Genomic DNA, 26,175 nt, shown 5'->3' on the forward strand with positions numbered 1-26,175 from the left:
TGAGCATCACCAGGACTCTCCGCAGGTTTGCACAAGCCTGAGGTGATTGAATTCGCGACAAGTACCGCGAATCACATAGGCCGTACTGTATGGACTACGATCTAGGGATTGATGAGTTCAATTTCCAGCACGGAACAGAATGTTTAGACACGTCATATCACCATTGTCACCAACGATCGCCAGTCGAGACAAAACGCTTCACGGAAGCAGCAATGTGCAGGCCCTGGCGAATATATACGCAGATGGTGCCGGTACAACACAAACCTCCGTCCCCGACTCGGACAGAACTGACCGCGGTGCGCACTCTTGACACCAACTGTACTGCTGGGATACAGTGACCTATTACAAATATTGTCATTGCAACACCTTCGCGAGATGGAGGACTTGTTGAACTGAGCTATTGCCGTAGTAGTGAGTTCATATTTTGTCCGCGTTTCGTACCTAGATTGACGGTCGACGACGACGGCTGTGTATGAACATACTCTACGGGGGCACAAAGCGAGTTCTACAGGTGCACCAGGTAATTGCTGAACGGAACGAGCTGCGGAGATGTGCTGCGGTCGGACGCCAGTCGGACGTTTCGTACGCTAAGTAAAGCCTAAGCGAGGATTATCTGATAAGATTGGTGGGCGGATCTAAGGCTCACGTGCGCGTTGCTCCAGAGACGTCTCCCGAGAACCACTGCGAGCCGAGGGCCACTACTCGCTCTCACTCACTCATAAACTGCAGCGCGGACGAGCCACACCCCTCGCCTCCCCTTCTCCTCCTCCCGCCATGCGTCGCGAGCACAGAATCGTCATCCTTCTGGTCATCGATGTCATCTTCTTCCTCGTCGAGCTCATCGCTGGTAAGCTGCACTTGATCATCCTCCGCTGAGATGAGTGGCTGATCATTGCGTCAGGCAATGCTGTGGGCTCTCTGGCGCTCATCGCGGATAGTTTCCATATGCTAAAGTGAGTTTCATCTGTGTTCCAACTCGACCCAAAGCGTTGAACGGCCTTTCAGTGATATTCTGAGTCTTATCATTGCTCTGTATGCCATCAAGGTAGTCAACCGCGTCGCCCAACCTCGCGTCAGAATCTGATGTCATCCCTGTCTAGCTCACGAGGCAAACACATACCGACGCTCGTTATTCATATGGTTGGCATCGTGCTGAAATCCTCGCCGCTCTGGTCAACGGCGTCTTCCTTCTTGCTCTCTGTTTCTCGATATTCGTCGAGGCAGTTGGGCGATTCTTCAGTCCCCCGGGTAAGCCCTAATGATCAATGCAACGTACCACTGTCCTCACACGAACTCGTTACAGACATCTCCAACCCTCGTCTTATCATTGGTGTGGGGACGTGGGGACTCATTTCGAACATCTTTGGGCTGTTCCTGTTTCATGGTTCGTCTCTCCCCTTGCTGCTAGTTTGTGGCTCTCACTGATGATGAACCAGAGCATGGGCATGACCACGGCCACTCGCATGGGAAGGCCACACCGACGTCGTCGAAGCCTGCAAGTATCAGGTCCGACAGCGATGACCAGGCTCCCAAAGTGTCTACACCACCGCGCAATATCTCCCCGAGCCACCACCGTCAGCGAACGAGCTCTTACTCGTCGCTTTATGGCCACCCTGCAGCGACCCGGGCTTCACTGGTGCAGACCGCTGAGGAGATCAGGCTCGCCCGTTCGCCATCTCCACCCCCGAATGGACTGAGGAGCAAGTCTCGTCATCATCGTTCGCGTTCACGCTCTGCTATTGGTGGCGCTGATCCTGACGGAACTCTCAATGGCTCCTCTTCTGGCGATGTTCAGCCGGCGACTGAATCCACGCCTTTGCTTTCTGAGACTGCATCCGCAGACTCTCACTCATACGACGGACATGGGAACCACGACCATAGCGAAGGCGGCGGCCACGGTCATTCGCACGGATCGATGAACATGCACGCACTTCTGCTACACGTGTTGGGAGATGCACTGGGCAACGTGGGCGTCATCGCGACTGGGCTGGTCATTCTGTTCACGTCGTGGAGCTGGAAGTACTACTTCGACCCCCTCATCTCATTGGTGATCACGATCATCATATTCTCTTCCGCCGTGCCACTCGGTACGCGTCTTCCTCGCTTGAACATCTGTCGAATGCTAATTCATGCGTTCATTTGCCGTGTCCAGTTCGCAGCACGTCGTTCATTCTGCTACAGGGCGTTCCCTCGACCGTGTCCATCGAAGACGTAAAGGATGCCATCCTCGCGGTTGAAGGCGTGCTGTCTTTGCATGAGTTGCACGTCTGGCAGCTCTCGGAATCAAAAATTGTCGCGAGCGTGCACGTCATGGCGAGCCGAAATCACGACTTCATGCCCGTCGCTGCGGCGATAAGGAAGGCGCTTCACCATCAAGGCATCCACTCAAGCACCATTCAGCCGGAGTACCATCCGAGAACAGCACCGCCAGAAGAAAACCTGAGGACCTCAGCGGAGACGTCATGCCTGATCATGTGTCCGCCTGACCAGGAATGCAATCCTGCAGAGAACGCTTGTTGCCGTGAGCACTGTCAGCACTAATATTGTCGTCGCCGTCTGACGAATAACAATTTTTGTAGCACCACCGGCTGTGGACGTCTGAGTCCATGGCCATGTATAGTACTATCAGGGAGGAGAGATGACGGCTCGCATTGGTATATGTTTAGTTTGTTTATACGTTCTTGTAATTTGCTCGCCATGATGCCAATACATATATTACATCGCATCCTCACAACTCTGCCATGAACGTAGGGAAGTTGGTCACAAAAGCAGGTGACGACGCTAGCCTCTGCACAATCATACTACTCGTATTGTGGCCATGTGCCATGCTTCGTAGCTCGCTGCCGAAGTTGCGAGCCATGCCAGCTGCGGACTGACCGAGCACCGGATTTTGTTCATTGCAGACGGTGAGCAGCGCACGCTCCAGATACAAGGCTCCCGTCAGCGCAGATGCAACCACGGAGATGACTAGTTCCACCGTGATCGCCTGTTCAGAAGGCGGGAGACTGTCGGCCGCGGTCACAATACCGGGTAGGTATGCGTGCAAGAAGATTGGCAGGAGAGGGGGCGAGTGGGAATGCCGCGGAGTCGTCAATATGAAGGTTGCCAGGCGTCTCGATGCCTCCATCTCGCCCATTGTCGCCGCAACAGTGAGTTCTCTCCAGAGGACGTACAGAAACCGAGCGGGCGTAGTGGCGAGCAGAGCGCGGTCGAGATCGAGTGCTGGTGCCTTGCCTGCGCGCGCTGCGGCCAAGGCGTTTCGGATTGCGTGCGTCGCGTGATCGACCCTCGGGTTGCCTTGGGTATTGAGTGAAAGCGGAGGCTGATCCACGTCTGTGAGAACCAACATGCGTGAGTCGATTTTCATGCGAAGAAGCCAGATTCAAGACTCGCCTTCCACAGGAAGACCTAGCGTTTGTAATGCCGCGCGGCGGATTGGCGAAGGATCAAAAGGCCCCGTACGGCTGCGCTCCTGCTTGCGTGCGGATGGGAACAACCTGAGTATGCTGGGAGCGGACAGGCGGAGAACGGTCTGAGGGCACGTCGGCGAGAGTAAAAGCGTCTGAAGAACGTCGAGATGAATAGGGGCGCTGAACCTGTAGCCTTTATTTTGAGTTCATCCCGCACATCAATGGTATCTTCAACGTACCCTTTTTGTCGAACATCGGTCAGCAACCACTTCACGGTTCCGGCTAGAGTCCAATTGAGAAGATTTCCGAGAAAGTACTGTATTCCATTCACGAGGACTTCCTTCTCCATCTTGCGCTCCAAGCACATGTTGATTGCATACGCAAACAGACTCGCTGTAATCCGCAACAACGTCTTTGGCCGAGTATTGCTGATTGCATATACGCCGTGTCAACGAAGTTCCTCCTTGTGCAGTGCGATTGTCTCACCGGAGAATACTGTCCTCGATCCCTTCACTGTTCTTGTCGAAAAGCGCTTTGTTCCACGCCTGAAACTCGGCCGCGGCTTCATCTTTCAGTTCGTGCATAGAATACACAGTAGCAACAGGTAGAATGAAGTCGATGTTCAGTTTGCGGTCGCCAATGCTCGCGTTCGTGCGTGTCAACTATAGGTGGAAATTGGTAACGAGCGAGGTCCGCGTATGGATTGGCACGTACATTGTGCCGTGCGACCATCTCTTGCAGGAAGAGTACAACTTCGCCTAGGTAGCTGACTGCCGTTTGCGGGTCACCTACATCATCGGTGTCAGATGGCAGCAATACTGATGGCTGTGGATATACGTGCCTACCGTCTCGCAATCATAGTCTTCTACGTAGGCGAGCGCCGACGCAAGTAGTTCTCGTAGACTAACATGGACCGAGACGATGTCGACCGCCGGCTCGCATCGGCAGAGCACTTTGCATATATGACTGAGCGATTCCACGTCAGAAGGCTGGTTGAGAGTGGTGAATCGCTGAGCAGCAGCATATGAGCATATACCTTGGACAGCCACCTTACAACACCTTACCTTGTAAACAACTGCGGCGAATTCAGCATGGCTACATGCATCTCTGCATACCCTTTCCGCCAATGACACGGCTTCTTCGATATCAGTGTTGTCTATTATCAATTTGGACTCAAGGTATGACTGAGAGTGCGTCAGAGATCTGGCACTGTAGGCGCACCGATGGACTTACCGCGACATCAACGCCTGCATCACGAGCTTCGGTGGTTATACGGGGAGTGAAACTATTGGATAACGTCGGATTGATAGTTGCAGCAAATGATGCGTCCACAACATCTGTAGCAACCAATTGATGTAAGAACTCGAGAGCAAAGGGACTTGAGCTGGTACGGAACAATGAGGCTGATCAGCCTAGCCAATTGAACCATGCGCAACACTCACTGGATAGGCTTCTCTAAGCCAGCATCTCCGTTGGAAAACGCTTGGATGTTGTCACACTTGTCGAGGATGTTTACTCGGAGCAGATTCATCAACCCGAATTGGATTGCTCCATGCTAATAGGCCATGTCTGAGTGCGAACGCTCAACAATGATGGACAAACTTACCCAACCACCTTCCAGTAATCCCTCGGACTCAGCGGTCTTCCTGAACATACTCAATATTATCGGAAGCTAGCGTGGAAGCAATTGAGCAGACTGCCTCCCAAGTGTGAAAAAATCCACGTACACGACCCACGACGAACGCACGCCAAATGAGTGAAGACGTCATCGACGATCTCTGGCCTGCACTTTGCGCTACGCAAGACGCAGCGGCAAGAAACAGCTGCGAAAAGAATGCTGTGGACGGCCAGGACAACCACCGGAACAACGCTACAAGTTCCGCGACAGCATGCGTGCCATCACCTGCACCGAAGTCGCCCGCTCTGTTCAATACCTGAGACAGTTGGATTAGATCGAAAACTGAAATGGAAGAAACGTACGAAAGAATGTAGGACCAGACCGCATGTCACCAGATCTGCAGTGTCGGCGCTTGTACCCATAATGTCGCCTTTACCATAAGCTAGTTGTAGGGTATGCATCATCTGGGCTTCTCTGGCAGCTTTTGCGTCGTCGCCCAGCATCAAGCTCAGCGACAGCGCAAACGTTTCGAGCTCTTGCTTGACATGGGGGAGAAGACTTTGGATCTGAAGGATGTCATTTGCCTCAGCACAATATATCATCGCTTGCGCTGTTGAGATTTGCGAGATATCCGTGGGGCTGACACAGGATATCAGAAGCGTGAGCAATTCAGAAGCAGAAGCAACCAGTTGGTGGAAGTGAGACGGTGGGAGCTGGTGCGCCATCCGTAGTAGAGAAATGGAATTTTGCACTGTGCCCAGGAGATCAGCAGGCGTCTCTGAGTATGGGATTATGGATCCAAGAGCCGGAAGGCCCGTCGCGTAGTGTGCGTCGAGAACCACTCTGCACAGCATGTCAAGTGTGGCCGTATTATGCAAGTCCGGCGATTGTGCAGCCGATAGGAACGTCGTGACGAATTTCGGGATCGTCAATAGACCGTCTTTTATTGCACACTTGAGATATCCCTGCAATGCGGGATCACCTGGATAGTTGCGGAACAAAACCAACACAGAGTCTGGCACAAGTCAATAACAGCCGAGTCGGCCAGTGGACTGGCACTTACTGCTGATATCGGTTTGAACATCCTCAGTAGCAACGTGGACCCCGTTATTGGCCAGGAATAGTTTGCAGAGATTAGCCCACTAAAGACAGGCTCAACGTAAAGCACAGTTTGAGGGAAGATGTCCTTACCTTCTTTGCGGATATGCCGCCATGGAACGCATTTCTTGTGAGTTCGCTCACAGACATCCTTGCAGTCACAATACACGTGGCATGAGAGCAAACAGTGCTACCACAGGCGCTGGATAGAGCTCGGGACAGTCTGGAGTCTGAGGTTGACGGATGTGCAAAATCCCAACTAGCTTCAGTTGACAGTCAAGTGATACTCAACGCTTCCGCCACAACGCTCATCACGACGTTTCTATATTAGGGAAGTCTTGTGGTTTACCGCTGGCAGTCTAATAACGGCCGCCAACCAAGCTCGTCACTTCAGTACTCATAAAACGAGGACTGTGCCACAACATAGATGAAAACGAGTGTCATTATATATAGATAGTAAGCTCGGCTCATAATAATTCAGGGTACCTAAGCCGTCCGATCACACCTTGGACACCAGCCGTCTGGTCTCCTGGGGAGTGAATCTCAGGATTGTTGACAGTATGCGCACAAGATGTGGCTGCGTATGATCAATGATCAGCGTTCATCTTCGACATTACATGCGGGAAAGACCAACCCTCATTTCCTTGTGCTCAAGGAATTGCAAGATGACGTTCCTGAGGTACTCGATGTTGAGTTCTTCGTCAGATTGCGAGAGAGCAGGCGAGCTTGGTCTGGATGGAGTATCACGACCATCTATCGACGACCTCGGTGAACGTTCGCCAGAAGGATCTTGTCGCGAAGCCCAGTATCCAACGCCTGGGTTTCGTTGCCGCTCAAGAAGCGCTGCAGATGACTGGACCTTGCGTAGCTCTTCACGCAAGGTCTGATGGAACGTGAGCGACAGCAGTGGCCATGATAACCTGGACATACTTTATGATGTGCTCGCAACTGAGCTTCTCTGGCTTTGCCCTCCTCAAGAAGTTGTTGTAGAGCAGTGATCCTCGCGTTAAGGTCCGAAATCTGCGATTTGAGACCATTCTAACAGAACGGGTACACATGAGCTAAGTGATATTGGCTTTACTCGAACGTACCTCGGATTCCACGGCCCGTTCGGCTTGTATACGCGTGTCAGAAATGCGTAGCTGATATGTTCGCACTTCTTCCTTCAACCTAACGATATCCTCCTTGAGAGCTCCTACGTTCTCGGATTCCTGCTCTCGGCTTCTGGCTGACGAATTAAGGACGTCCCTGAGGGAATCCAGCTCTCTGGACTTGTCCGCCAACTTCCGACTCCATAAAGCCTCGCTTTCTTCACGCTCCCGCTCAACCGTACTCAGACTGCTGCGAAGATCACTGATGCGCGCCTCGTACTTGGATTCGGCAGCGGACAGCAGCCGAGATATGTGCTCCGCAGAAGGACCGATGTTGAGTGCTTTGGTCTCTTGCTCTCGACGGGCATCTGAGAGCTCCTCTGTTAGGAGCGCGATGCGTTCGTTGGCTTCACGAAGTTGGTATTGGAACTCGGTCGTCTGGCCTTCGAGTGACTCCAAACGGGATCGTGACGATTCCAGCTCTGCCTGACGAAGTTGAAGCTGGTCGAAAAATTCGTCCTTCTCCCCTTCAAGCGAGCGAACCAAACTCTGAAGATCCGTGATACGGGAATCTCGGTTCTCTATGTCCTTCACCAACGACGTCTGAAACAGGCCATCAGTGAGTAAGACCAGTGATATCGTCCGGCATACCTTCGTCGTGATAGCTTCAAGCTCGAACTGACTTCTGATCGCGGCCAGCTCCTTCTCGTGCTTCTCCTTCAGAGCAGCTACCTCCTTGTCGAAGTGAGCCTTGAGACCGTTCAAGGCCGTCTCCCGTTCTGCGGTCGCCCGCTCAATCTCGCGCTTCAACTCCGCCTTCTCCGCTCTCTCCTTCTCCAGCTCTCCTTTGTCCTTATCTCTGACGCCTTGAATATCCTTCAGGGCATCGTCCCGCTCCTTCTCGGCCTTCACGAGCTTCTGTCGCACTGTCTTCAGCAAGCCCACAGCCTTGACCCGTTTCTCCTCCTCGTCCTTGACAGCGCCCTTCATACGGTCCATCTCCGTTTGCAGGCGCTCGATGTCAGCCTTTCGCTTCGCTGACTCTTCCTCGGCTCGCGTAGTGGAACTCGATGTCGCTTTCAACAAAGCCTCCGCCTCGTCGACATGTGCTCTGAGCTTGTCGATCTGGTCCGACTGAGACTTCGACTCTAGCCGGTGAATATCTCTAAGCTCTTCGATACGCTCTTCCTGCCCTGCTCCCCATGGTTCGATCACTGCAATATGAATGGAAATGAAACTGCTTACGCGTGAGCTTGCCTGCCAGACGCTTGATCTCGTCCTGAGCCATCTGTGTCCATGCCAATAAGATCGCGTACATAGTGACGACTCGACGACTCGACGCACCTCCGTCTTCATGTTCATGTTCTGGAGGTAATCGCGCAGAGACTCTACCTCCTGCACGCTTTGAAGCGGCGTAAGTTCCTGAATAACTTTATCGGCTGCGAGCTTTTCTGCTTGAAGGCGCTTGAAGGAAGTGGACACGTCTAGCACAGCATTAACGTTGTGTATCCCTACATTCTACCATGCATACCTGTGAATCGTTGTTCCACTAGTTTCAGACGCTTCTGTAGGCCGTCTACTAGGCTGTCGTTGTCTGCATTGTTTGGTGGTGAAGGAGTCACCGGCTCGGAAGGTACCGTACTGTGTGGGGCGTCGTTTGCAAGATGTTCAACGACGTCCTGAGATGTCGATGAGACAACGGGCTGGTCCGAAGCATCCGGCACGGGCGAAACGGCGCGATGTTCAGATGTGTCTGACGAAGGAGCTGTGTCCCCCACTGGGAGCGCTGACGGGGACATGTCGGGAATCTTGTCAAAAGCACTGGCCTGCAACGACGCCGTGGTTTGCACATAGTCAACTGGTTGCACGGATGTAACGGACTCGGAAGCATCAGGTTGTGTCGAAGACTCGTCATTGAGAGAGTCATTCATGGGAGGTGAATGGGTCTGCTCGCTCTCGGAGTTCTCATCCATGGTGTCCGAATGTTCGTCCCCAAGTGCAGCTGGTTCTTCAACAGGCTCAGCATCATTCATGCGGGCTTCAGCAACTACAGACCCGGAGGTGTCCAAATCCGTAGCTTCCGCATCGAGGCCTGCCTCTAGTAGTGGTAGTGATCGTTCAGTCTGCGCGGGAACAGATGAAGGCGAAGGGGTCATGGCGGGGGTCGTTTCCGATGAGCCTTTAGTTTCTCCGCCATGTTCTGCCGCCTGGGGAGACTGATAGAGTGCGCCGTTAACAACAAGACTGTGCAACGAAGGGGTTGTGGCGGAGAGAGATGGATCTAGCGTTGGTGACACAGGTGGCGAGTCGGGAGGAGCGCAGACGTCGGAGACAGAGGATGCCATACGCCGTCGACGCTAGCGGCGTGCGCATGACCAAATTTCGAGGGAACCGGTGAACGAATCTCTTGTGCGCCTTCTGACTGCGACTCTGCAAGCGATTGAGACCGCGCTCTCAGTGGATCCCCACTACTGGCCGTGGACAACGCCGGAGACTCCGGTAATGGCGTTGACGCGGGGGAGAGAGGGCGGTCGTTTCCAGCTGTAGGACTTGATCTAACTGTGGATGAAGACGAAGATGCGCTCGATTTCGCCGCTTCCGCGCTGGCAAGCTTCGCTCGGAGTCGGTCCTCGAGCGTGGAGCGCGGCCTCGGGCCCCCGTCCGCGGGTCTGCCTGCAGGACTTGCAGGGCGCTGCATACCAAGAGACTGTGAGCCCCTACGCCCCATATCTAAGGAAGGACGCGCCTGGCGGGCTTCAGCAGACAAGTCCTGCGAAGACTTCGGTGAGTGTTGCGCCAGATTCTCGACAGCCTGTCTCCATTGCGAGAACATGCTGGTATCGGAGTATGTGTGGTGTGATCAGGCGGTGTGTCAAAGGAATGCGTTGCAGAAGAAGTGGGCTGGAGACTGAGCCGTCCGTTGCGCACTTGTGGTGCTGCCTGCTGCCAGCGGCGAAAGCAAGGCGAAAGACGCGCTTCGCGTTTCCTGCCCATGAAGCGCCCACTACCTGCCGTGGACAGACTACTAGACGCCCGTTCTCTGCGTCCTCCATCTTGGATCACAGCTCGACCCTCGCAGCTTGGATCGCCGAGCGCAAGAAGAGATTCCTCACTGCTCCCCGTGTGGAGGAGAAACAGAAGAGACTTGAGGAGGCGTTGCGCGTGGTCAACAGCAGCCTCAGACATCCGTTCCCCAACAGAAAGAAACCGAGTATCAATGACGACGTGCAGGGCGGACAATATGGCGATCGCGCTCAGATGGGCAGAGGTTTTGACCGTGGTCGAGGCACAGGTAGAGTTCAGGACGCGGTGTTGCCCCTCAGAAGCCTCGTATATGGCACTTTCTACCTCCAGAGTCGATCCTAACTGGTTATTAACCTCCGATGGGTCTAGCAAAGCAGCAACGGACTCTGCTGAAGCATGCACGACTGCTTCTTTGCCAGTCACTTACGACTCTGAGAGCAAGTCTGATTGGGGTTCTGACGCTGCGCTAGACGTCGTGTCGTTGAAAGCGGCTCCGGATGCACTTGAGGCACAGGACGCACCAACAGTTGCCGTTCCTCCAGACGACGTGGAGGTGCGGGAGCCTCGTGTGGGGAACAGCGACCCCCCTTCACAACAACAGGTTCGATAGTGAGCTGAGGAAGCTGCCACCGAAATAACCTCGAGCTCGGATTAATACCAACATACAACCCCTTTGCGACGCGACCGTCACTACTTCGAATTGTAAGCAAAGTTCGTCCTGTGAGATAGATGCGTAGCTAATGACAATGCGAACCATAGCTGCTCACACCGGAAATCCAACTGACTGTATCGGATTTATCCCAAGCCATCCGCTTCCTCGTAGACAACGATTTCCTGGAAAACGTGAAACTGAAGCCTGGGGCCCTGGGCAGGCTTCAGGAAAGACGATTGAAGTTATCGGGACGTCCAGTACTGAGCAACAAGGGGCCTCCGCGACATATCCACCCTCGGAAGGTGCGAGGGAAGACAAAACACTCTGATTCATGATGCTTGTATCGTATCTACGTATACGCCCAGATTGCATGTAGCGGTGTGAAGCATTGTTATATGATCGTCCACGTCCACCATAGCCTGAAGTCTCGACACGGTACTGCTGCTACTGCCGCTGTCACGCACTGATGTTGGAGTCGCTGCCCTCTCTACCGCTCTCAGACTCGTCTGCATCCGCTTCCAACGACCGCTGCTCCACCTCGAACCCCAGCTGTGTAAGGCCTTCCGTTGTTTCTGCGACCTTCCCTGGTGCGGTGACAACGATTGCGATGATGATAAAGGATCAAGAGGGACAGGAGTACTCGCGCAGTACGGCGAGGACATCCGCCTTCGTGACGGAACGGTAGCGTTCGAGAAGTTCGATGTTGTAGTTCTGAGGTACGCCCCGGAGGGCTTGATTCACGAAAGAGGCTACAGCCTGCGCAAGAATGATCAGTGTATGATGGGCGACTCGAAGACGGAGTTGACTTACCGCTTGCCCTGGCGTAGAGACACCGCTCGTCACACCGAACACGAGGATACTCTTCGCCGCATCCAGAGTCGTCTCTTCGAGCGCGATCTACACGGTCGATTAGACACCAGCGTAGATTATAGCTTCAACCAAATATACCGAGCCGTCAACGAGGCCTTCGACAACGGATTTTGCTTGTTCATACGCCTTCAGATATTGTGAAGTCTAGGGTAGTTGTGAGACCTCCCGAATGTTTCCTTGCTTCAACGGGAATCCATACCCTGTCCAACGCAAAGCTTAGAAGGCCGCCCTCTAGATCCACGTAGACTCCCGCGTCGTATGCCAACCCCGAGTCACGAATGTACCGCTGTCAAGACTATCAGCGTACGTTCGCGCGTGTAGATTACTCCACATACCCAGAGATAGCTCTCAGAAGCGTTCAGCACTGGTGGCTACTATGACTGCGGGACGGTCCTGTGCGTGAAGCCTTGGATGCCCTTCGTGACATGGGAGGTATAGGAGCTCTCGATGGTAGGCAGACTGACAACTTGAATATTCCGTTCATCTTCGTGAAGGAGTAGCGCAGCGCAGCGCCAAATGCGTCGCGCTACTCCTCGTCTGTGCCTTTGAAATTGTACGTACTTCGCACCTGTCTCGCCGCGTTTGTTTTTGGTTGAGTGCCCTCTCTCGGTGAGCCAATCGATTTCCCCGCCACGCGTCGCCACCGAGCGGGGACGAGCTCCGCACACAAGTCTAAGAGGCAAGGGGCAAGCAAGCTTACATAAGGGGCGCAGCGCCCGCACCTCTCCCCGTGGGAAGGATGTCGGGCATCAGCCGGACTACCAAAAGTAGACATCCTCCACTGAGCCTCCAGCTCCTCCAGACTCATTTGATGATCATACAGTGCTCAATAACGCGCCGCTAGATTACTGGACCACGCAAGCTATCGAAGGGAGGGTGACGCTGGTAACATCGAAAGCAATGCGACTGGCTTATGTTCGCTACTCAAACGTTTACTAAAGACCCTGGCAGTGGCAATGCATATGTACTAGTGAGTGTGTCGAGTTCAAGTCGGACTACTGTACATTGACACAACTGATCCCACTCCCATCAACCAGATCCGGTCCCAAGCTAGCTTGCTCAGATCCCGCTATGAGTGTTTGTCTACGTTATGCCGGATGACGTTGTCAAATGGCTCAGGTTTGAAGGCTTTGCCAGTGGTCAGCCGACTCAAGTGCATGTCCTCACGCTCGAGGCGTGTTTCGAGAATCCATCCTTCATAAAGATGTTCATGACATGTTTATGACTGCGTCCAAATTTTGTCGTGTCTTGATAGCAGCAGCACTGAATGACGATGTCTACAGGTAAGCAGTGGCACAATTTCATTCGAACACATCTCCGTCGCGTTCCCTACATCGGTTGACGTCGACATGAGGAAGCAGCCACACCGATATACCATCCTGCATCATGGCTAAGCCCTATGTTCGCGAAGCAACAGTCGGCAATTGACTCTCACAAATGCGTATCTGACCGACGTACGTGAAGGTACTGTGCGGCGCTAGATTGTGTCTCGTTCCTTGCGTTTTGTACGAGACTCTCCAGTCTTCTCTCAATCTTGATGACGCCCCTCAGAGCCATGAAAGAAGGAATCTGTTCATATGGACATCGTGCACGACTCCTCTGCGCCTCGTTTCAGGTGGACGTGTGTCCTGAGCCTCCCGACTGCCCGTTGGGACACTCGCAGATCAATGGTGAGGCTTCTCAGTATACGCGCCTCTGGCAGACCGTTGATGACGAGCTCCATTCCGTGGGTCGAAAGTTAGGCCGAGCGTCAGTAGCAGAGATATATGTTCTCTCAGTAAGTGCAGTCTACTAACCTCAACCAAGGGAGTTCCTGGATCCTTTCTCTCGTCGCCGCTCACGCTTACCTGTCATGTGCTTCGGTGAGAACTGCGCCCTTCAAGCGACACAATACGTCAATGCACAACTCGCTGTTCTTCATGCCAATGCTATGTCTTGCTTCCGGGAACATGAGAACTCTCAAAAGCCCGAGGAGCATCTCCGTATGTATCCAGGCAACTTTGCATATGTATCCTGCTCAATTCCCACCTAATCTAGGGTACGGCCACGCCTTGTATGACTTCGTGTATGGCAAGGTAGCGAAACGGCGTCAAACCAAAGCTGGTTATGACACAGAATTCCATGCACTATTCGACAAGCCGGTCATCGATTTCATATGCAATCACGACGCCATACTTCGAATCAAGATCAAGAGCGGGCATTATTACATGGACGCATCCGACCAGGGTGGCATGATCAAAAGTCCTGTTGGGTATGCGTGCAGGTTTCAGTATTTTTCTGACTGACGCGGGGGACTTTGCTGTGTAGCGAGCGTATCAGAGAATTGTCTGATCAATCATTCGACTTCCGTGTTGGTTTCGATGTTCGTACAGCTGCCAGCACGGATCTTCAAATCGGCAACGGGCCCGTGTTGATTCGGTTAATCACGCTGAACCTGCTCGGTAAGTGCTACCACTACTTAGTCGTGGGCAAAATATCCTTACACATTATTGAAGAGGCAACTTTTTTATCTGCGTCTCCACCGATCGAGTACAGTGTGGACGTACTCCTTTTGTATCTGCAGCGGTACCTCGAGTTTCTGCAAAAGGCCGGGAATCATGTCCTCTTCTCCCTCCCGAACTTCGAGATCAGCCGTCTTCCTCTTACCATCGACTACACGGCATCTCGGCGTGACATAGTCATGGGCTGCACCGAACTATATGGTGTTCACGTTAGCAAGATCAACGAGCAACTCAAGTTGACATGGACGAAGGCCGCCGTTGCAACAGCAATTGGAGTGTCAGACGGCGTCGCGACCAGTGACTGGAAGGCCAATTCCGTGGCCGAATACCGCGGGTCGTGGTCGATCTACCAGTCTGACGTGCGGTTCCACCTGAAGTTCGGGCCGCCGACGGTGGATGCAATATGTTCGCGCGAAGCTGTCTTGAACCTTATGTTGGACAAGGTCTTGGTATTCGAAGAAGTTGGTTCCGAAGGGTAAGTAGCTCCGATATTCCTTGGAATCTCGATATTGAGGCAACCGTTACCTATCGTTACCCAGTGCACCCACCGGCGCATTCGATGGATGGAGGATCCCCATCACGGTTGAGGTTTTCCAAGAACAGGACACTGAAACCCGCATCAGGGTCGACTTGAGCAGTGAGTTATTCCCCTATTATCATCTGACGTCGCTGACCAGCCTGAGACAGAGGCCAAAGTCATCTCTCAACTCCCAGAGGGCGAAGAGGATGGCTACGAAGATTACAGGATGGGAATACTCGATTTTGTGCGGAAGGAATACCTTGCCGTGCTCGAGAGTGCAGGATACCTCATCCTCTACGACACGGGACGCGCTGCTTCTTTCGGCAGCGTGCAACTCGCGATGACGCGCATAGACTCCTCCGGCTTCTCTGGCTCCTTCGAGGAGTCCGCAGAGACTACACAGGCGTCCTGGACGGATATCATTGCTGGCTCAGATATGCAGGGATTTGACCAGGTCATAGCAGTCTCGCAGAAGTCTATCAACTCCCGCTTCTCTCAAATACATGAAGCGGCGAAGAGGAGCGAGAACCGGATGTCCATCTTGTCGAAGTGGTCGTACGAACAGTACTTCTCTGCAGCATTCGAACCCCTCGCCGTCCACCTGCTCAGCAACAACCGTGCACTTCTGTGGGTTCACCTGACCGATGGCTCTCTTCGCTCGCTTGTCGACATGGAACCCTCCCTCGGGTACGTTATACACTATGATCATGAATATCATGTCTCACGAAATGCTGCAGGGAGGATGAATACGAGTTCGAAGACCTCCGTTTGGCATTTGAGGTCAAGCTGGAAATGCTAGACGATGCGACTCTTCAAGCTACCAGCCCCGATTGGTATTCAAACGCCTCTGCTTCACACGCATACAAGGCCCACGGCAACCAAGCGGACTGTGCCTTCCGGTATCTGTGTTTTGATACGAGTAGTGAGTGTTCGTTCGCCGTTGCTGTCGCGCCTTTTAACAACGGCGAGTAGGTGCCGAATTTCTATATGAATACTCGCAAATTGACGATCTGCTCCACACGACGGGCTCGGAGCTCATTGACAAGCTGCAAGGCATGATCTACTACCTCCGCCAGCATTACTTCCCTGCGCTTGTGGCCAACGGACTACATATCCTGTACACCACACCGATCTGGAGCGTACCGCCCTCTACTCCTTCGTATGCCTTGACAGACGTCACCTTCCAAGTCTACTCGAGTGTCGAGGTGACTCGCCATAACTGGGCGCAGCTTTCGGTGTCCGTCGAACCAGTCCTTGCTATCCTCGGCATGACTTCTCACCGTCCCCGGCCTGGTCACAACCTAACCTTCTCTACCAACTGGGTTGCGCGTGCGGAGCGGGGCTTCTCTCACGGAACTGTCGCAATCTCCAACAAAGATCAGAGCATGCTCCATCGCCTGGCTCGTATCAACTCCCTCACTTCTGTCATCCCCGTTCTCGTCGCTGCTGAAAGCGCCGACGGTTGGCAGCTGCAGCTGACTACCATAGCTGCTCGGCACGGCGCCCGCATGTGTCCGTGGAAGGTTGAGACGATACAGGAGAATAGCTGCATCAAGTACGAATGGGAATACTCGGTTTCGACTACGTACTCGCATGAAGGCAGCGGGATAACGAACGGCGCTTATGCGGTGACCTGTGAGATTCCTTATTCTTTCTGACAGAACCGAGCTATATCTGTCCTTTCTAGGTTCTACTCGTAATTACGTGGAGTTGCCAACGGTGTTCAGAAGTGGCAAGTTGGAGCTCAAAGCGTGGGGAGAGGTCACAGTTGGGATCGACTACAAGGCCGGCTCGGTGGAGGGCAGGTATGCAGACAATCCCTCTCAATGACTTCTAGCTGATCCTGTCCATCTCACAGTGCAAGCGGAGTGGCCAGATGGCTCGCCCCCATCAACATTCAGACCGACCTCTTCAACGGGGTGAAGTCCGACGCACTCGATCAGGTGCCGGTTGTCTGCGAGAAGGTCGAGTACAGGGGAAACGCCCCCGCCACCAATTTCATCAATATCCAAGCAGAGCTGCAGGCACAGCTGCCGCAAATGATCGACTTCAAGGAGGTCGTCCAGGGAATGCGGCAATACGAAGGGGCGTGGCAGACATGCTATCCAGGCGTTAATGCGTACGCCCTCGCTAACCCGGTATTCAATCGCCAAGGAGATCTACTCTTTGAGTTGCGTCCTCTCGGCCAATGGAACGCTGCCCCCGCACCCCCTCGCCTCAGCAAAGCGTCGCCGCGAAGTACCAAAGACGTCCCACAGTTGCCAATGGATACCCAAGAGTGTGTGAGCGTGCCTATGCCAATGGAATGTCGGGTATGTCTTTTGTGACAGCCACCGGTCGACAACTCAGTGACCTGTTTCTAGGTGACGCCAATGTTGAGGAGAACGCGGAGGGGACGCAGAGCGAGAAGAAATCAGAAGGGGACGGTCAAGGGTCGTCAGAGGAGGATGAAGCCGTTTCTGAAATGTAGTATTCAGGGCTCAGGCTGAAGGCCGACAGAGCTATTCAATGACTTGTGTCTCTCACGACGTATGTCAATTTTGGTACCCGCAATTGATGTCTGTTTTCCATAGTGCAGTGAAGTATACAATGACTGAAAGCGCACCCTACGACTCCGAGGGGGCAGAGGTATCAGACGGTACCTCCACTGCCTTGCCTTTTCCGTTGGGGAACGGTGGGGACATAGGTAAAGGCTGCGGCGACGGTATGCTAGAGCCAGCCATAGTTGTCGAGGGCGAAGTGGCTGCGAGCTGCCATGCGGGTATGGCGGGCTTACTGGGGACTATCGGTGTGGAGAAGCCGCTCGGAGAGGATGGTCCGCGACTTAATAATAGCGCTTTCATGGACTTGAGCTCTTGCTGTAATTCTGCCAATGTCTGTTGCTGACTCTCCTTGTTCTTATCCAGCATCTACGGTCCACGGACGCAATGAGCAATACGACGCGTCTCGCTAAGTGCCCGTCTTACCTTCGGTAACATCTCGCGAACGTTGTTGACTTCATCCCGGATCTCGCGCATCTCGTCCCTCGCCCTAGACTCACCTTCCCTCATCTCTTTCACCACCTCTTCCACATCCTGCGTTGCCTTCTCGACCTTCTCGTTCTGCTGCTCGACTGCGAGTCGGACAGCAGCGGACTCAGCTTGAATCTCTTTGAGCAGAGCCTCCGCCGAATCGAACTGTGATGTCAACGCATCTCTGTCGGCCTCATACGCAGTTGTCGACGGTGGTTGCAGATGCGGGAGGACGAATTTCTGTCCAAAAGTTTGAGTGCAGGGCGGATGCCGTAGCAGCATGACATACTCTGAATAGTGACGCTGCGACATAAGCGACGCCTCCAGAGACGACAGCGGTGATCTGTAACATGTCAGAACTAGCCCAACAACGCTCTCAAGGATGCTCACGAAGTAATCTCTCCAGTCCCAAGGTTGCATGGGAGGTTGGGCAGCGAAAGGCGAGGGCCCGTAGACCGGAGCATAAGCTGGCGCATATGGGACAGAAGACGGTCCTAGAGCCATCTGTCCTCTCTGCAGCGCGGCTTGTTTCATGGCTTCGTCGATCTCCGGGCTAGTCAGACCCTTGGCCTCCAGGAACTGGACTCGCTGAGCGAGCGACGATGCTTGGGTCTTCGCGTCACATTAATGAGATGTTTGCCACGCAAGTCGAAACGGACACGCCTTTGGATCAGCGAGAAAGACGACTGCATTGCGGACGAGCTCTTGACGGTCTGGGGTCGCCATCCTGCAGTGCGGGGCATGAACGAGGGGAACAGGCGCCTGCACGGCTGAGCCGGGATGGGAGCGTTAGACGCCGGTGCCCGCGTACATTTTCGAGCCGGTCGCCGCCAACGCACTTCAGTCCAGCTTCAGTCTCCCGTCCACCGTCCACCGTCCACCGCCATGTTCAGACCCCAGCTGGCTGCATCGAGGGCCGCCTCCCGCCGCATCGCCGGCCACCGTGGTCAGTCTACATAAACTCTCAGCTCTGCATACACGTCACTGACGTCTGCTCATGTACAGCGGTATCGTCGTCCTTTTCCACATGCAGTCGCTCTCTGCTCAGGAACCCTACCCGGGTCGCACCTCCGACGTTCTCGCACCTAAAGTGCTCCAGCTGGGGTAAGTCTGTCGCAATGTCTGCTCTGGTCCATATGTGACCGTGTCGTATCAAAGTCGGTCGCAGGGGATACGCAGATGGTCCCAGCGCAAAGTACTCACGCACAAAACCTCACTTGAACATCGGTACCATTGGTAAGTTCGTCCACAATGCTTCTCTCCAGCTTCAATGTATCAATGCGTCGAAATTAGGACACGTCGATCATGGCAAGACCACCTTGACGGCAGCTATCACCAAGGTTCTTGCTGAGCGCGGTGGTGCGAAGTTCACCGACTACGCCGAGATCGACAAGGCGCCCGAAGAAAGGGCCCGTGGTATCACCATCAACTCAGCACACGTTGAGTACGAGAGTGACAGCCGGCACTATGGACACATCGACTGCCCTGGGCACGCTGATTGTAGGCGACTTGTGTGTAGATCCTTACCACATTGACATCGTCTTCTAGACATCAAGAACATGATTACTGGCGCTGCCCAGATGGATGGCGCCATCATTGTCGTCTCAGCTACTGACGGTCAGATGCCTCAGACCCGAGAGCACTTGCTTCTTGCTCGTCAAGTGGGCGTCAAGAAGCTGGTCGTCTTCATCAACAAGGTTGATCAAATCCAGGACAAGGAGATGCTCGAGCTCGTGGACATGGAGATGCGGGACCTTCTGTCGACCTACAACTTCGATGGAGAAAACACTCCTATCATCATGGGCTCTGCCCTTGCGGCGTTGCAGGGACAAACACCTGAGATTGGTGCGGAGAAGATCGTTGAGCTGGTCAAGGCTTGTGACGAATGGCTTGAGATCCCTCCTCGTACGCTCTTTCGTATTCGCTTGCTAATCGTATGACATTCAACTTATTCGACCAGGTGACCTCGAGAAGCCGTTCCTCATGCCCGTCGAAGGTGCGTCAGTCCTGTCTTCGAAGTCACTGGGTTATGAACTGTTGCTTCAGAGGTCTTCTCGATTTCTGGGCGTGGTACTGTTGCGGCCGGTCGGGTGCGGGAATCGTTTGCAATCACTGCTTGGCCTCGTACTCATTGAATAACCAGGCAGAGCGGGGCATTTGCAACAAAGGTGATGAAGTGGAAATTGTCGGTTTCGGTGACAGGATCAAGACTACGTTGACCGGCATTGGTAAGTTGTAGACCGATTTTGTATCACGGTCACTGAAAACCTGCTTAGAGATGTTCAAGAAGGAGCTTGACCGGGTAAGTCAACTCCGCCAATCTGGTCCTCAGGTAGCTTACTTCGTATCAGGGCGAAGCTGGTGATAACATGGGCGTCCTGCTCCGTGGCATCAAGCGTGAGCAGGTCACTCGTGGGCATGTCATCGCAGCCCCCGGCAGCATCCAGTCGGTAAAGAAGTTCCAGGCTCAGATCTACGTGCGTCTCCCAATCTTGTCAACTACTGCCACTTACTAGACTGATTGGAGTTCAGGTCTTGACCAAGGATGAAGGTAAGCGCGATTGACTCGGATCCATGAATTCTTATGGATACAGCTGATGCCCCACTTTGCAGGTGGTCGCTATACGCCCTTCATGGAGTCATACCGGCCACAACTTTTCCTTCGTACTGCTGACGTTACGTGCTCGCTGAGGTGGCCAGAGGGCACCACTGATGCACAGGAGAAAATGGTAAGAGATACGATAGCAGCACGAGTCGCTATTATTCAGCTTTATGTTATTAGGTTATGCCTGGCGACAACGTCGAGATGGTATGCAATCTCATCTATGATATTGCGGCGGACATTGGTACTCGGTAAGTGCAATGCCACACTCACGTAAAACCCAGCTCACTCGGCCGACATTCAGCTTCACGCTTCGTGAGGGTGGCAAGACAGGTACGTTTGATTTCGCAACGGGTAGGATGAACGTACTAATATTTTTCACAGTCGGCACTGGCATCGTCACTAAGATCATCGCGTAGTGGGCTGGGAGGAATATATTTACGTACTGCTACATGTTTTATAATGCTCATCTCTGCCATCCCCACTCGTAAAAGTAGATCTTGGTTGACCACACCTCGCTTTCGTCGTATTGCATGCATACATTTCCCAGCTAGTTTCTTGTCTGTTCTCCACCTCGCTATAGGTGGCGACACGGTTCGATAATACAAACCGTGGAAACTCACTGAAGAAGTCCACGTCGGCTTTAGTGAGCGGTGAGATTTGTTGACGTACTAAATGAGGCAGGGCGGCGGATGTCCGTCGGCTCCCTCGCGAGCTGAGATCTAAGAACTTATTCTCAACGGCCGTGGTCGTAGGTCCTCATATTCAGCTTGTGGTATACGTCCTTCTACGGCCTGTCAACGAAGATGCTCCCTCCTCTCCGGCAAATAGCTCGTCCTGCGGCATTTGCGCTTCGCGCGACCCGTCGGCCAACAGCATATGGAGGCGCTAGACTCGCCCCGTTCGCTCGGACGATTGTCAGTGAGTATCATGACAGTTGACCTCACGGATGCAGAACATGACGGAGGAGACGTTTGCCAGCGAAAAGGTATACACAGGACCATGAGGCGGTGGTGTTTGACGACAGCACGATGAAGGGCACGGTGCACCTCACCAACTATGCCCAGTCGAGCTTGGGAGACGTCGTCTTCGTCGAGTTGCCCACGGAAGGGACAGAGGTCGCCCAGGGTGGTACGTATCATACACACTTGTAACTCTATTGCTTAACAAACGAGCTTCATCAGACCAGATTGGTGCAGTGGAGAGCGTGAAGGCTGCTTCGGACATCGTTGAGTGTTTTCACCGTGTTGCGCGCGTCTTTCACTCATGCAATATCGCCTTGCTATCCCAGTACGCTCCCGTATCAGGAGTGGTGGAGGAGGTCAACTCGAAGCTGGCTGATCAACCGGCCTGTTGAACAAGTCACCTGAGGACCAGGGTTGGCTATGCCGGATCAAAGTCAAGGATGCTGCTGAGGTCTGCATTCTCTCTGACCTCAGCATACATATGTTCACACAAAGCTATGACAGGTCGAAAAGCTGATGGATGAGGAGGCGTACAAGGCACACTGCGAGTCATGAGCACACAACTTGCTATCATGACATCGTACACTCGGCATCAACTGCCGTAGACTTTGCTGCCGAGGCGCTGGCTTGCTGTTCTCAATGCAGCGTAGAGCATTATGTATATCACACAATAATATGGGATGCTGAGTCTAGCGTGCAAAGGATATGATTGAGGTGCGGAGCGGAAGTGGTGGACGTTCAGTGTGTATCAGGGATAGTCAGTCTTCTCTCCCCGTGCTTCCATCCGGTTCTTCGCCTCGTTGTACGCCCATGTTTGCAAGCTATGTTCTCAATGAGCGAACCAAGATGGCACACCGTTGACGATTGTACACACCTCGTGTCAGGTTTGTAGTAAAGCAGAACGCCCGCCACCAGCATCGACCCTACATCCCCACATACCAATGTTTCCCATGCCTCTTTCTTACGCTTTTCGCCCGGCGGTGGTGGCTACCGTGCAAAAGCACGAAATGGAAATGGTACCAAAGTGTACGGTCAGCTTGTACGAGACCGACATCCTACAGGCCTGCGTACCTTCTCACTGAACAGGTAGCCAGACGGCTCATTGTACTTCGGCCCACTGCCGTGAGATGCATATCGTTTGCATGCCGGAAGGCGCGATGCGTGCGCGTGCGCCGTCCGCGCAAACGCCGTCGACAACATGGGGAGTGGTTGAGGTTGGTTGAACACCGCTGCAGTTGCATTGGCCGAGCCGGTTGCCACCGCAAGCCCTGGATTAGGGTCAGCTCAAGCGCTCATATGTCGGACTCTGAGCGCAATGAACTCGTTATGCGACGCTGACCTGAGCATTGATATATAATTACCATGAAACACATTCATAGGGATTTAGTTGCCGCAGTATCTAGCGATGTGTATACTTACCCGGACCGTCATCGTGGAGAGATTGACATGATTCGTAGTCGTACTCTTCCGCCGCACTTCCTCCCCACTCCATTGCGAGTCTTCCTCATCGGAATCAGGGTATTCCGGGGAAGTTGGGTCTATTTCAAACCTGTATAAGAGAATGAGAAATAGTGAAGGAATATCACATGGTCGATACGCACCCTACGGTCCTGTATAAGTTACGCGCTGCCTGTTTGCTGCATGCGTGTGTGAGCCTACACCCAAGAGGACCGACTAGACCATACATTTGAACACAGTCAGCATGACTTCTGCATTTTCCATCGTTTGCCGATAGAAACCAGCTGTCCATTAGACATTGCCTAGGCCAGAACGCCTGGACTCTTGATGCACTTGAACTCGTAACTGCAGTAACAGGTGAGTTATACTGGAGCTGTGTTTTCGAGATGAGGACCAACCAGTAGACAACATCTTGCTTCTCTTCTACCTCAAACCGGAACATTGAATAGCGATTATGGCAGACCCGGCACTCGCAGGCGCGGATGAGCTTGTCACCTCAGTAGATTTCGCACCAGAATGAATCTTGACAAGTCGTGAAATAATTCCGCCCGCTTTTCATCCGGTTTCCAGCCAAAAGAGGATCGTGTGTATCTGCATACAAGTCAGAGGACTTGAAACATCCAAGCGATATAACATGCAGCTCACGCGTCTTTCATATTATTCTCAAGGATGGACCACATTTCATTTCGAGTCTGCAAACTGAGTTCTGACGCTACATGCACTTCGAAAGACAGGTTTCTGTGTGTCGTTAGGTGAACTGCCAGTGAGGAGTGGAGTGGACAGTCACTCACGCGTGCTGGTCAGTCAATACGGTTCTGTCTAGAGAGGCCTCCAGATCAATAGATGAGGCCTACTACCATGATTGTTAAAGAGGCACCTGAAGTAAGATGTATTGAACGCGGCGCACCTGGTTTGCCTTCTGGACCTTGGTCCGGGCACGGGTCGACTTCCTTCTCGCGGGTGCCATCGTGCCTTTGAAGCTCAGTAATTAGCGTTGTTCGAGCCTACATAGATGCGCAAGGAACCAGTACATACCTTCGCGTTCAGGGCCACTGGAGGGTCGGAGTTGAGTTCCACTATCCACAGCGGTAATCCGTTGACAGCCCAGCCACCAAGATCCGATCGCTACTGAACGCCTGGCAGTTCGGGCGCTTGTTGGACTTCGGGAGAGTTACGTAAGATCTACTCATTCAAGGTCATCATCCAGGCTATATACACGGCATCAGCAGTGCTTCAATTTACAAGCTCAGTATTCATAGTCAAATTCCTACTCAATATTGCACAAGGGCTGTTTCGCCAAAAGCAACGCAATATTAACTTCGGCGGATATGATGACATAGCCTAACGCATGATATAGTACTGTATCATATAGGCAATAGTGATCAATGATCGCCACCTGCTTTTCCCTCGGGTCGTCTCGTCTTGAACAAACCTCTTTCCCGCGCTGTCTGTACGATCTGTTTTGCGTGATGCCCGAACTCTGCCAGATTGGCAATGTCTTCGGACGTCCTCGACCTCCCTGCATCCCATCGATGAGAGCACATTGACCATAAATATGCGACGTACCTATAATTGCCCAGTTTCGCGTGCTCGGTATCCTCAGTGTCTCGCTTTCTATCTTCCAACCCAGATGCAAACTCAACGACGCCAACCAGATTCGATAAGATGAGTATGAGCTGGTGTTGCTTCCTTCACCGCCGAGGTTGAGACTCTCCACGAACCCGTCTGGAAGGGGTAGGCAGGGGTGCTAGAGCGCTCGTAGCGCATGTCGAATGCCCAGGAACAACAAGGGATAGACAGGTATCCTGACGCGGAACAGAGTGTCGCCACTACTGGGACCCAAGGCGTGAGTTCATCGGCGTGGTTGCCTATGATGAAGATCCCAGGACGGAAGTACGGATGGGAAGAAAGATGTACTGGGTTGTCCATCTCGGTGGGATCCAAGGCTTCCACCCGAAGCTGCGCTTGAGTAGTCGCAGGGTAGTGCGACCAGGAGGTGCGTGCACGTAGGTCGACACCGATGCCCTGATACCCTTCGGCGGTCAAAATGTGGGTGAGCAGGCCATTTCCGCATCTGAAGTCGTCGGATGAGTGGGAGACTTTCAGGGATGCGGCGCACGCTACCCTAAGTCGAGAAACCCGGCAGGTGGACGAGGCCAGCTCTTCCAGGGTTCGGCTGCATCCGGTTCCAACGGGGATTCGGATACAGGGCTTGAATACATCTCTTTCCATAGAAGCATCAAGAAGGTCGCAATGCCGATGTCCTGCCCTCAAAGTAAGCGTGAAAGCCTCGAGGATTGCCAAACACGCATACCTCGAAGACGTGCTTGAGCGGGTCCGTGCTTTCTTGCCAAGTATTGACCAAGTGCTTGTGTCGCTCCCGCATAACAAGATACAGATCCTGATACGGCTCCCGGGGAACGATACAGTCATGCAGCACACGCTTCTTGTAGTTCGTCATAGCGCCCCATCCATAGCGATGTAATGTCTCTAGGAGTGCCAGACACGTCCGGTATAGCCTGGAATTAATGTCTGTCGGAGTGCCAGGGATAGAAGCTGTTTCGATGCGCAGAACTGGAGGATCTTGTGCGATATAGCGGAATGCGAGATGTGAGACGGCAGGATGATAGTACGGCAGGGCTCTCCAGATGCAACGATAGGTGTGAGGACAAGGGTCGTCGCAATGCTGCTGGCCGCGTCCCCTCCACAATCGGACGCATGGAGCGTACAGTGCTGTTCCAGACCCGCGTCGCGCCCCGGACGTCGAGGGAGCAGTCTCCTATGAGTGTTCCTCAGTATCCGGAAACCTCTAAGCACAGGAATTGCTGGACTAAAGTCAGAAGTCGTTTCTGATACCGTCTCGGATCGAAGGATCAGAGTCGAGTTGTATTCTGGGTGATGAATGAGCTGTGACACGGCTGTCTCGAACTAGATCGGTCACTAAGAACAGCAGATCCATCCAGCGATGGGTTTGTCACTCACCAACTCGGGAGGGAAATCGGCAGGGCACCAAATGAGCGGAATCCATTTGTTATCGTCATTGGCAGATGCCAGCGGATCCGGGTCAGGGCGTGCATCGGCTCGTCCCACTTCGCAAGGGAGTGGTGCAAATCGCGGACGTAGCGTCTGCGCCATTCCACCTGGGCAGCGGTATTAGCACTAGTACTCGTAGGCAAACCTTTACAAGGTCATGGCTCGGCGTGCTGTGCACGTGGACAGATTACGGGCCTATAATCATCAGGAGTGGGAAGTGCGGCCATCAGATGAAGAACGTTACTCACGATGATGGTCGTAGAAGAGCAATAGTGACAGTATTTGTTTGGCCGTATAGGTCCTTCCGTAGTAGGCGCTCGGG

General features: G+C 53.3%; 12 protein-coding genes across 12 annotated transcripts; 5 read left to right on the plus strand and 7 right to left on the minus strand.

The window, feature by feature from the left end:
- The first annotated feature begins 8 nt into the window (after positions 1-8).
- On the plus strand, positions 9-566 carry B0H18DRAFT_969153 (uncharacterized protein). Its single transcript, XM_048043573.1, has one exon. The coding sequence runs from the start codon at positions 90-92 to the stop codon at positions 336-338; it is 249 nt and encodes an 82-aa protein (XP_047900195.1). The 5' UTR covers positions 9-89; the 3' UTR covers positions 339-566.
- Positions 567-693: 127 nt separating this feature from the next.
- On the plus strand, positions 694-2,733 carry B0H18DRAFT_969156 (cation efflux protein). The gene is made up of 7 exons (XM_048043574.1): positions 694-847; positions 902-953; positions 1,006-1,045; positions 1,101-1,248; positions 1,304-1,384; positions 1,437-2,087; positions 2,153-2,733. The coding sequence occupies exons 1-7, from the start codon at positions 775-777 to the stop codon at positions 2,539-2,541; spliced, it is 1,434 nt and encodes a 477-aa protein (XP_047900196.1). The 5' UTR covers positions 694-774; the 3' UTR covers positions 2,542-2,733.
- On the minus strand, positions 2,729-6,412 carry B0H18DRAFT_1206017 (mediator complex subunit Med5-domain-containing protein; the record flags this gene model as incomplete). The annotated part of the gene is made up of 14 exons (XM_048036161.1): positions 6,220-6,412; positions 6,092-6,170; positions 5,391-6,043; positions 5,138-5,344; positions 5,017-5,082; positions 4,853-4,965; positions 4,644-4,794; positions 4,475-4,594; positions 4,252-4,420; positions 4,125-4,198; positions 3,897-4,072; positions 3,650-3,838; positions 3,394-3,596; positions 2,729-3,333 (listed from the first exon to the last, which is right to left on the minus strand). The coding sequence occupies exons 1-14, from the start codon at positions 6,274-6,276 to the stop codon at positions 2,729-2,731; spliced, it is 2,862 nt and encodes a 953-aa protein (XP_047900197.1). The 5' UTR covers positions 6,277-6,412.
- A 213-nt stretch (positions 6,413-6,625) lies between these two features.
- Positions 6,626-8,505, minus strand: B0H18DRAFT_867140 (uncharacterized protein; the record flags this gene model as incomplete). The annotated part of the gene is made up of 6 exons (XM_048039838.1): positions 6,626-6,703; positions 6,761-7,009; positions 7,057-7,164; positions 7,218-7,820; positions 7,869-8,410; positions 8,463-8,505. 6 exons carry the CDS (start codon positions 8,503-8,505, stop codon positions 6,626-6,628), a joined length of 1,623 nt encoding a protein of 540 aa, XP_047900198.1.
- A 2,494-nt stretch (positions 8,506-10,999) lies between these two features.
- B0H18DRAFT_969167 (Metalloenzyme, LuxS/M16 peptidase-like protein) lies at positions 11,000-12,125 on the minus strand (the record flags this gene model as incomplete). The annotated part of the gene is made up of 6 exons (XM_048043575.1): positions 11,000-11,477; positions 11,526-11,649; positions 11,704-11,790; positions 11,842-11,907; positions 11,963-12,049; positions 12,099-12,125. Coding segments are annotated over 6 exons (519 nt in total), but the record flags the coding sequence as incomplete, so codon positions are not given.
- Positions 12,126-13,615: 1,490 nt separating this feature from the next.
- Positions 13,616-17,111, plus strand: B0H18DRAFT_867006 (uncharacterized protein; the record flags this gene model as incomplete). Its single annotated transcript, XM_048039827.1, has 10 exons — positions 13,616-13,745; positions 13,801-14,004; positions 14,085-14,204; positions 14,259-14,739; positions 14,804-14,901; positions 14,952-15,471; positions 15,522-15,703; positions 15,754-16,419; positions 16,472-16,589; positions 16,643-17,111. 10 exons carry the CDS (start codon positions 13,616-13,618, stop codon positions 17,109-17,111), a joined length of 2,988 nt encoding a protein of 995 aa, XP_047900200.1.
- A 139-nt stretch (positions 17,112-17,250) lies between these two features.
- Positions 17,251-18,552, minus strand: B0H18DRAFT_187797 (peroxisomal membrane anchor protein conserved region-domain-containing protein). The gene is made up of 5 exons (XM_048037022.1): positions 18,459-18,552; positions 18,186-18,407; positions 18,085-18,138; positions 17,751-18,035; positions 17,251-17,693 (listed from the first exon to the last, which is right to left on the minus strand). Exons 1-5 carry the CDS (start codon positions 18,519-18,521, stop codon positions 17,391-17,393), a joined length of 927 nt encoding a protein of 308 aa, XP_047900201.1. The 5' UTR covers positions 18,522-18,552; the 3' UTR covers positions 17,251-17,390.
- Positions 18,553-18,603: 51 nt separating this feature from the next.
- B0H18DRAFT_187860 (elongation factor Tu GTP binding domain-containing protein) lies at positions 18,604-21,019 on the plus strand. The gene is made up of 14 exons (XM_048037023.1): positions 18,604-18,741; positions 18,801-18,899; positions 18,954-19,031; positions 19,089-19,295; positions 19,344-19,700; positions 19,756-19,791; positions 19,842-19,885; positions 19,939-20,023; positions 20,072-20,097; positions 20,147-20,272; positions 20,328-20,346; positions 20,409-20,524; positions 20,578-20,648; positions 20,702-21,019. Exons 1-14 carry the CDS (start codon positions 18,681-18,683, stop codon positions 20,814-20,816), a joined length of 1,440 nt encoding a protein of 479 aa, XP_047900202.1. The 5' UTR covers positions 18,604-18,680; the 3' UTR covers positions 20,817-21,019.
- A 62-nt stretch (positions 21,020-21,081) lies between these two features.
- B0H18DRAFT_969185 (glycine cleavage H-protein-domain-containing protein) lies at positions 21,082-22,043 on the plus strand. The gene is made up of 5 exons (XM_048043576.1): positions 21,082-21,318; positions 21,379-21,528; positions 21,582-21,718; positions 21,760-21,813; positions 21,867-22,043. Exons 1-5 carry the CDS (start codon positions 21,204-21,206, stop codon positions 21,915-21,917), a joined length of 507 nt encoding a protein of 168 aa, XP_047900203.1. The 5' UTR covers positions 21,082-21,203; the 3' UTR covers positions 21,918-22,043.
- Positions 22,044-22,076: 33 nt separating this feature from the next.
- Positions 22,077-22,594, minus strand: B0H18DRAFT_969190 (ESSS subunit of NADH:ubiquinone oxidoreductase). The gene is made up of 3 exons (XM_048043577.1): positions 22,434-22,594; positions 22,237-22,349; positions 22,077-22,183 (listed from the first exon to the last, which is right to left on the minus strand). The coding sequence occupies exons 1-3, from the start codon at positions 22,560-22,562 to the stop codon at positions 22,111-22,113; spliced, it is 315 nt and encodes a 104-aa protein (XP_047900204.1). The 5' UTR covers positions 22,563-22,594; the 3' UTR covers positions 22,077-22,110.
- Positions 22,595-22,654: 60 nt separating this feature from the next.
- B0H18DRAFT_969194 (uncharacterized protein) lies at positions 22,655-23,887 on the minus strand (the record flags this gene model as incomplete). Its single annotated transcript, XM_048043578.1, has 9 exons — positions 23,856-23,887; positions 23,728-23,792; positions 23,612-23,673; positions 23,466-23,558; positions 23,333-23,411; positions 23,070-23,104; positions 22,964-22,999; positions 22,826-22,911; positions 22,655-22,701 (listed from the first exon to the last, which is right to left on the minus strand). Exons 4-9 carry the CDS (start codon positions 23,498-23,500, stop codon positions 22,655-22,657), a joined length of 318 nt encoding a protein of 105 aa, XP_047900205.1. The 5' UTR covers positions 23,501-23,558; positions 23,612-23,673; positions 23,728-23,792; positions 23,856-23,887.
- Positions 23,888-24,064: 177 nt separating this feature from the next.
- On the minus strand, positions 24,065-26,140 carry B0H18DRAFT_969199 (uncharacterized protein). Its single transcript, XM_048043579.1, has 8 exons — positions 26,102-26,140; positions 25,803-26,048; positions 25,454-25,748; positions 25,135-25,403; positions 24,945-25,084; positions 24,542-24,894; positions 24,387-24,509; positions 24,065-24,339 (listed from the first exon to the last, which is right to left on the minus strand). Exons 2-8 carry the CDS (start codon positions 25,953-25,955, stop codon positions 24,203-24,205), a joined length of 1,470 nt encoding a protein of 489 aa, XP_047900206.1. The 5' UTR covers positions 25,956-26,048; positions 26,102-26,140; the 3' UTR covers positions 24,065-24,202.
- Positions 26,141-26,175: the final 35 nt, after the last annotated feature.

Source organism: Fomitopsis serialis, assembly GCF_022376445.1.
Source record: "Fomitopsis serialis strain Sig1Antser10 chromosome Unknown B0H18scaffold_2, whole genome shotgun sequence".
In the NCBI taxonomy this organism is placed as follows: domain Eukaryota; kingdom Fungi; phylum Basidiomycota; class Agaricomycetes; order Polyporales; family Fomitopsidaceae; genus Fomitopsis; species Fomitopsis serialis.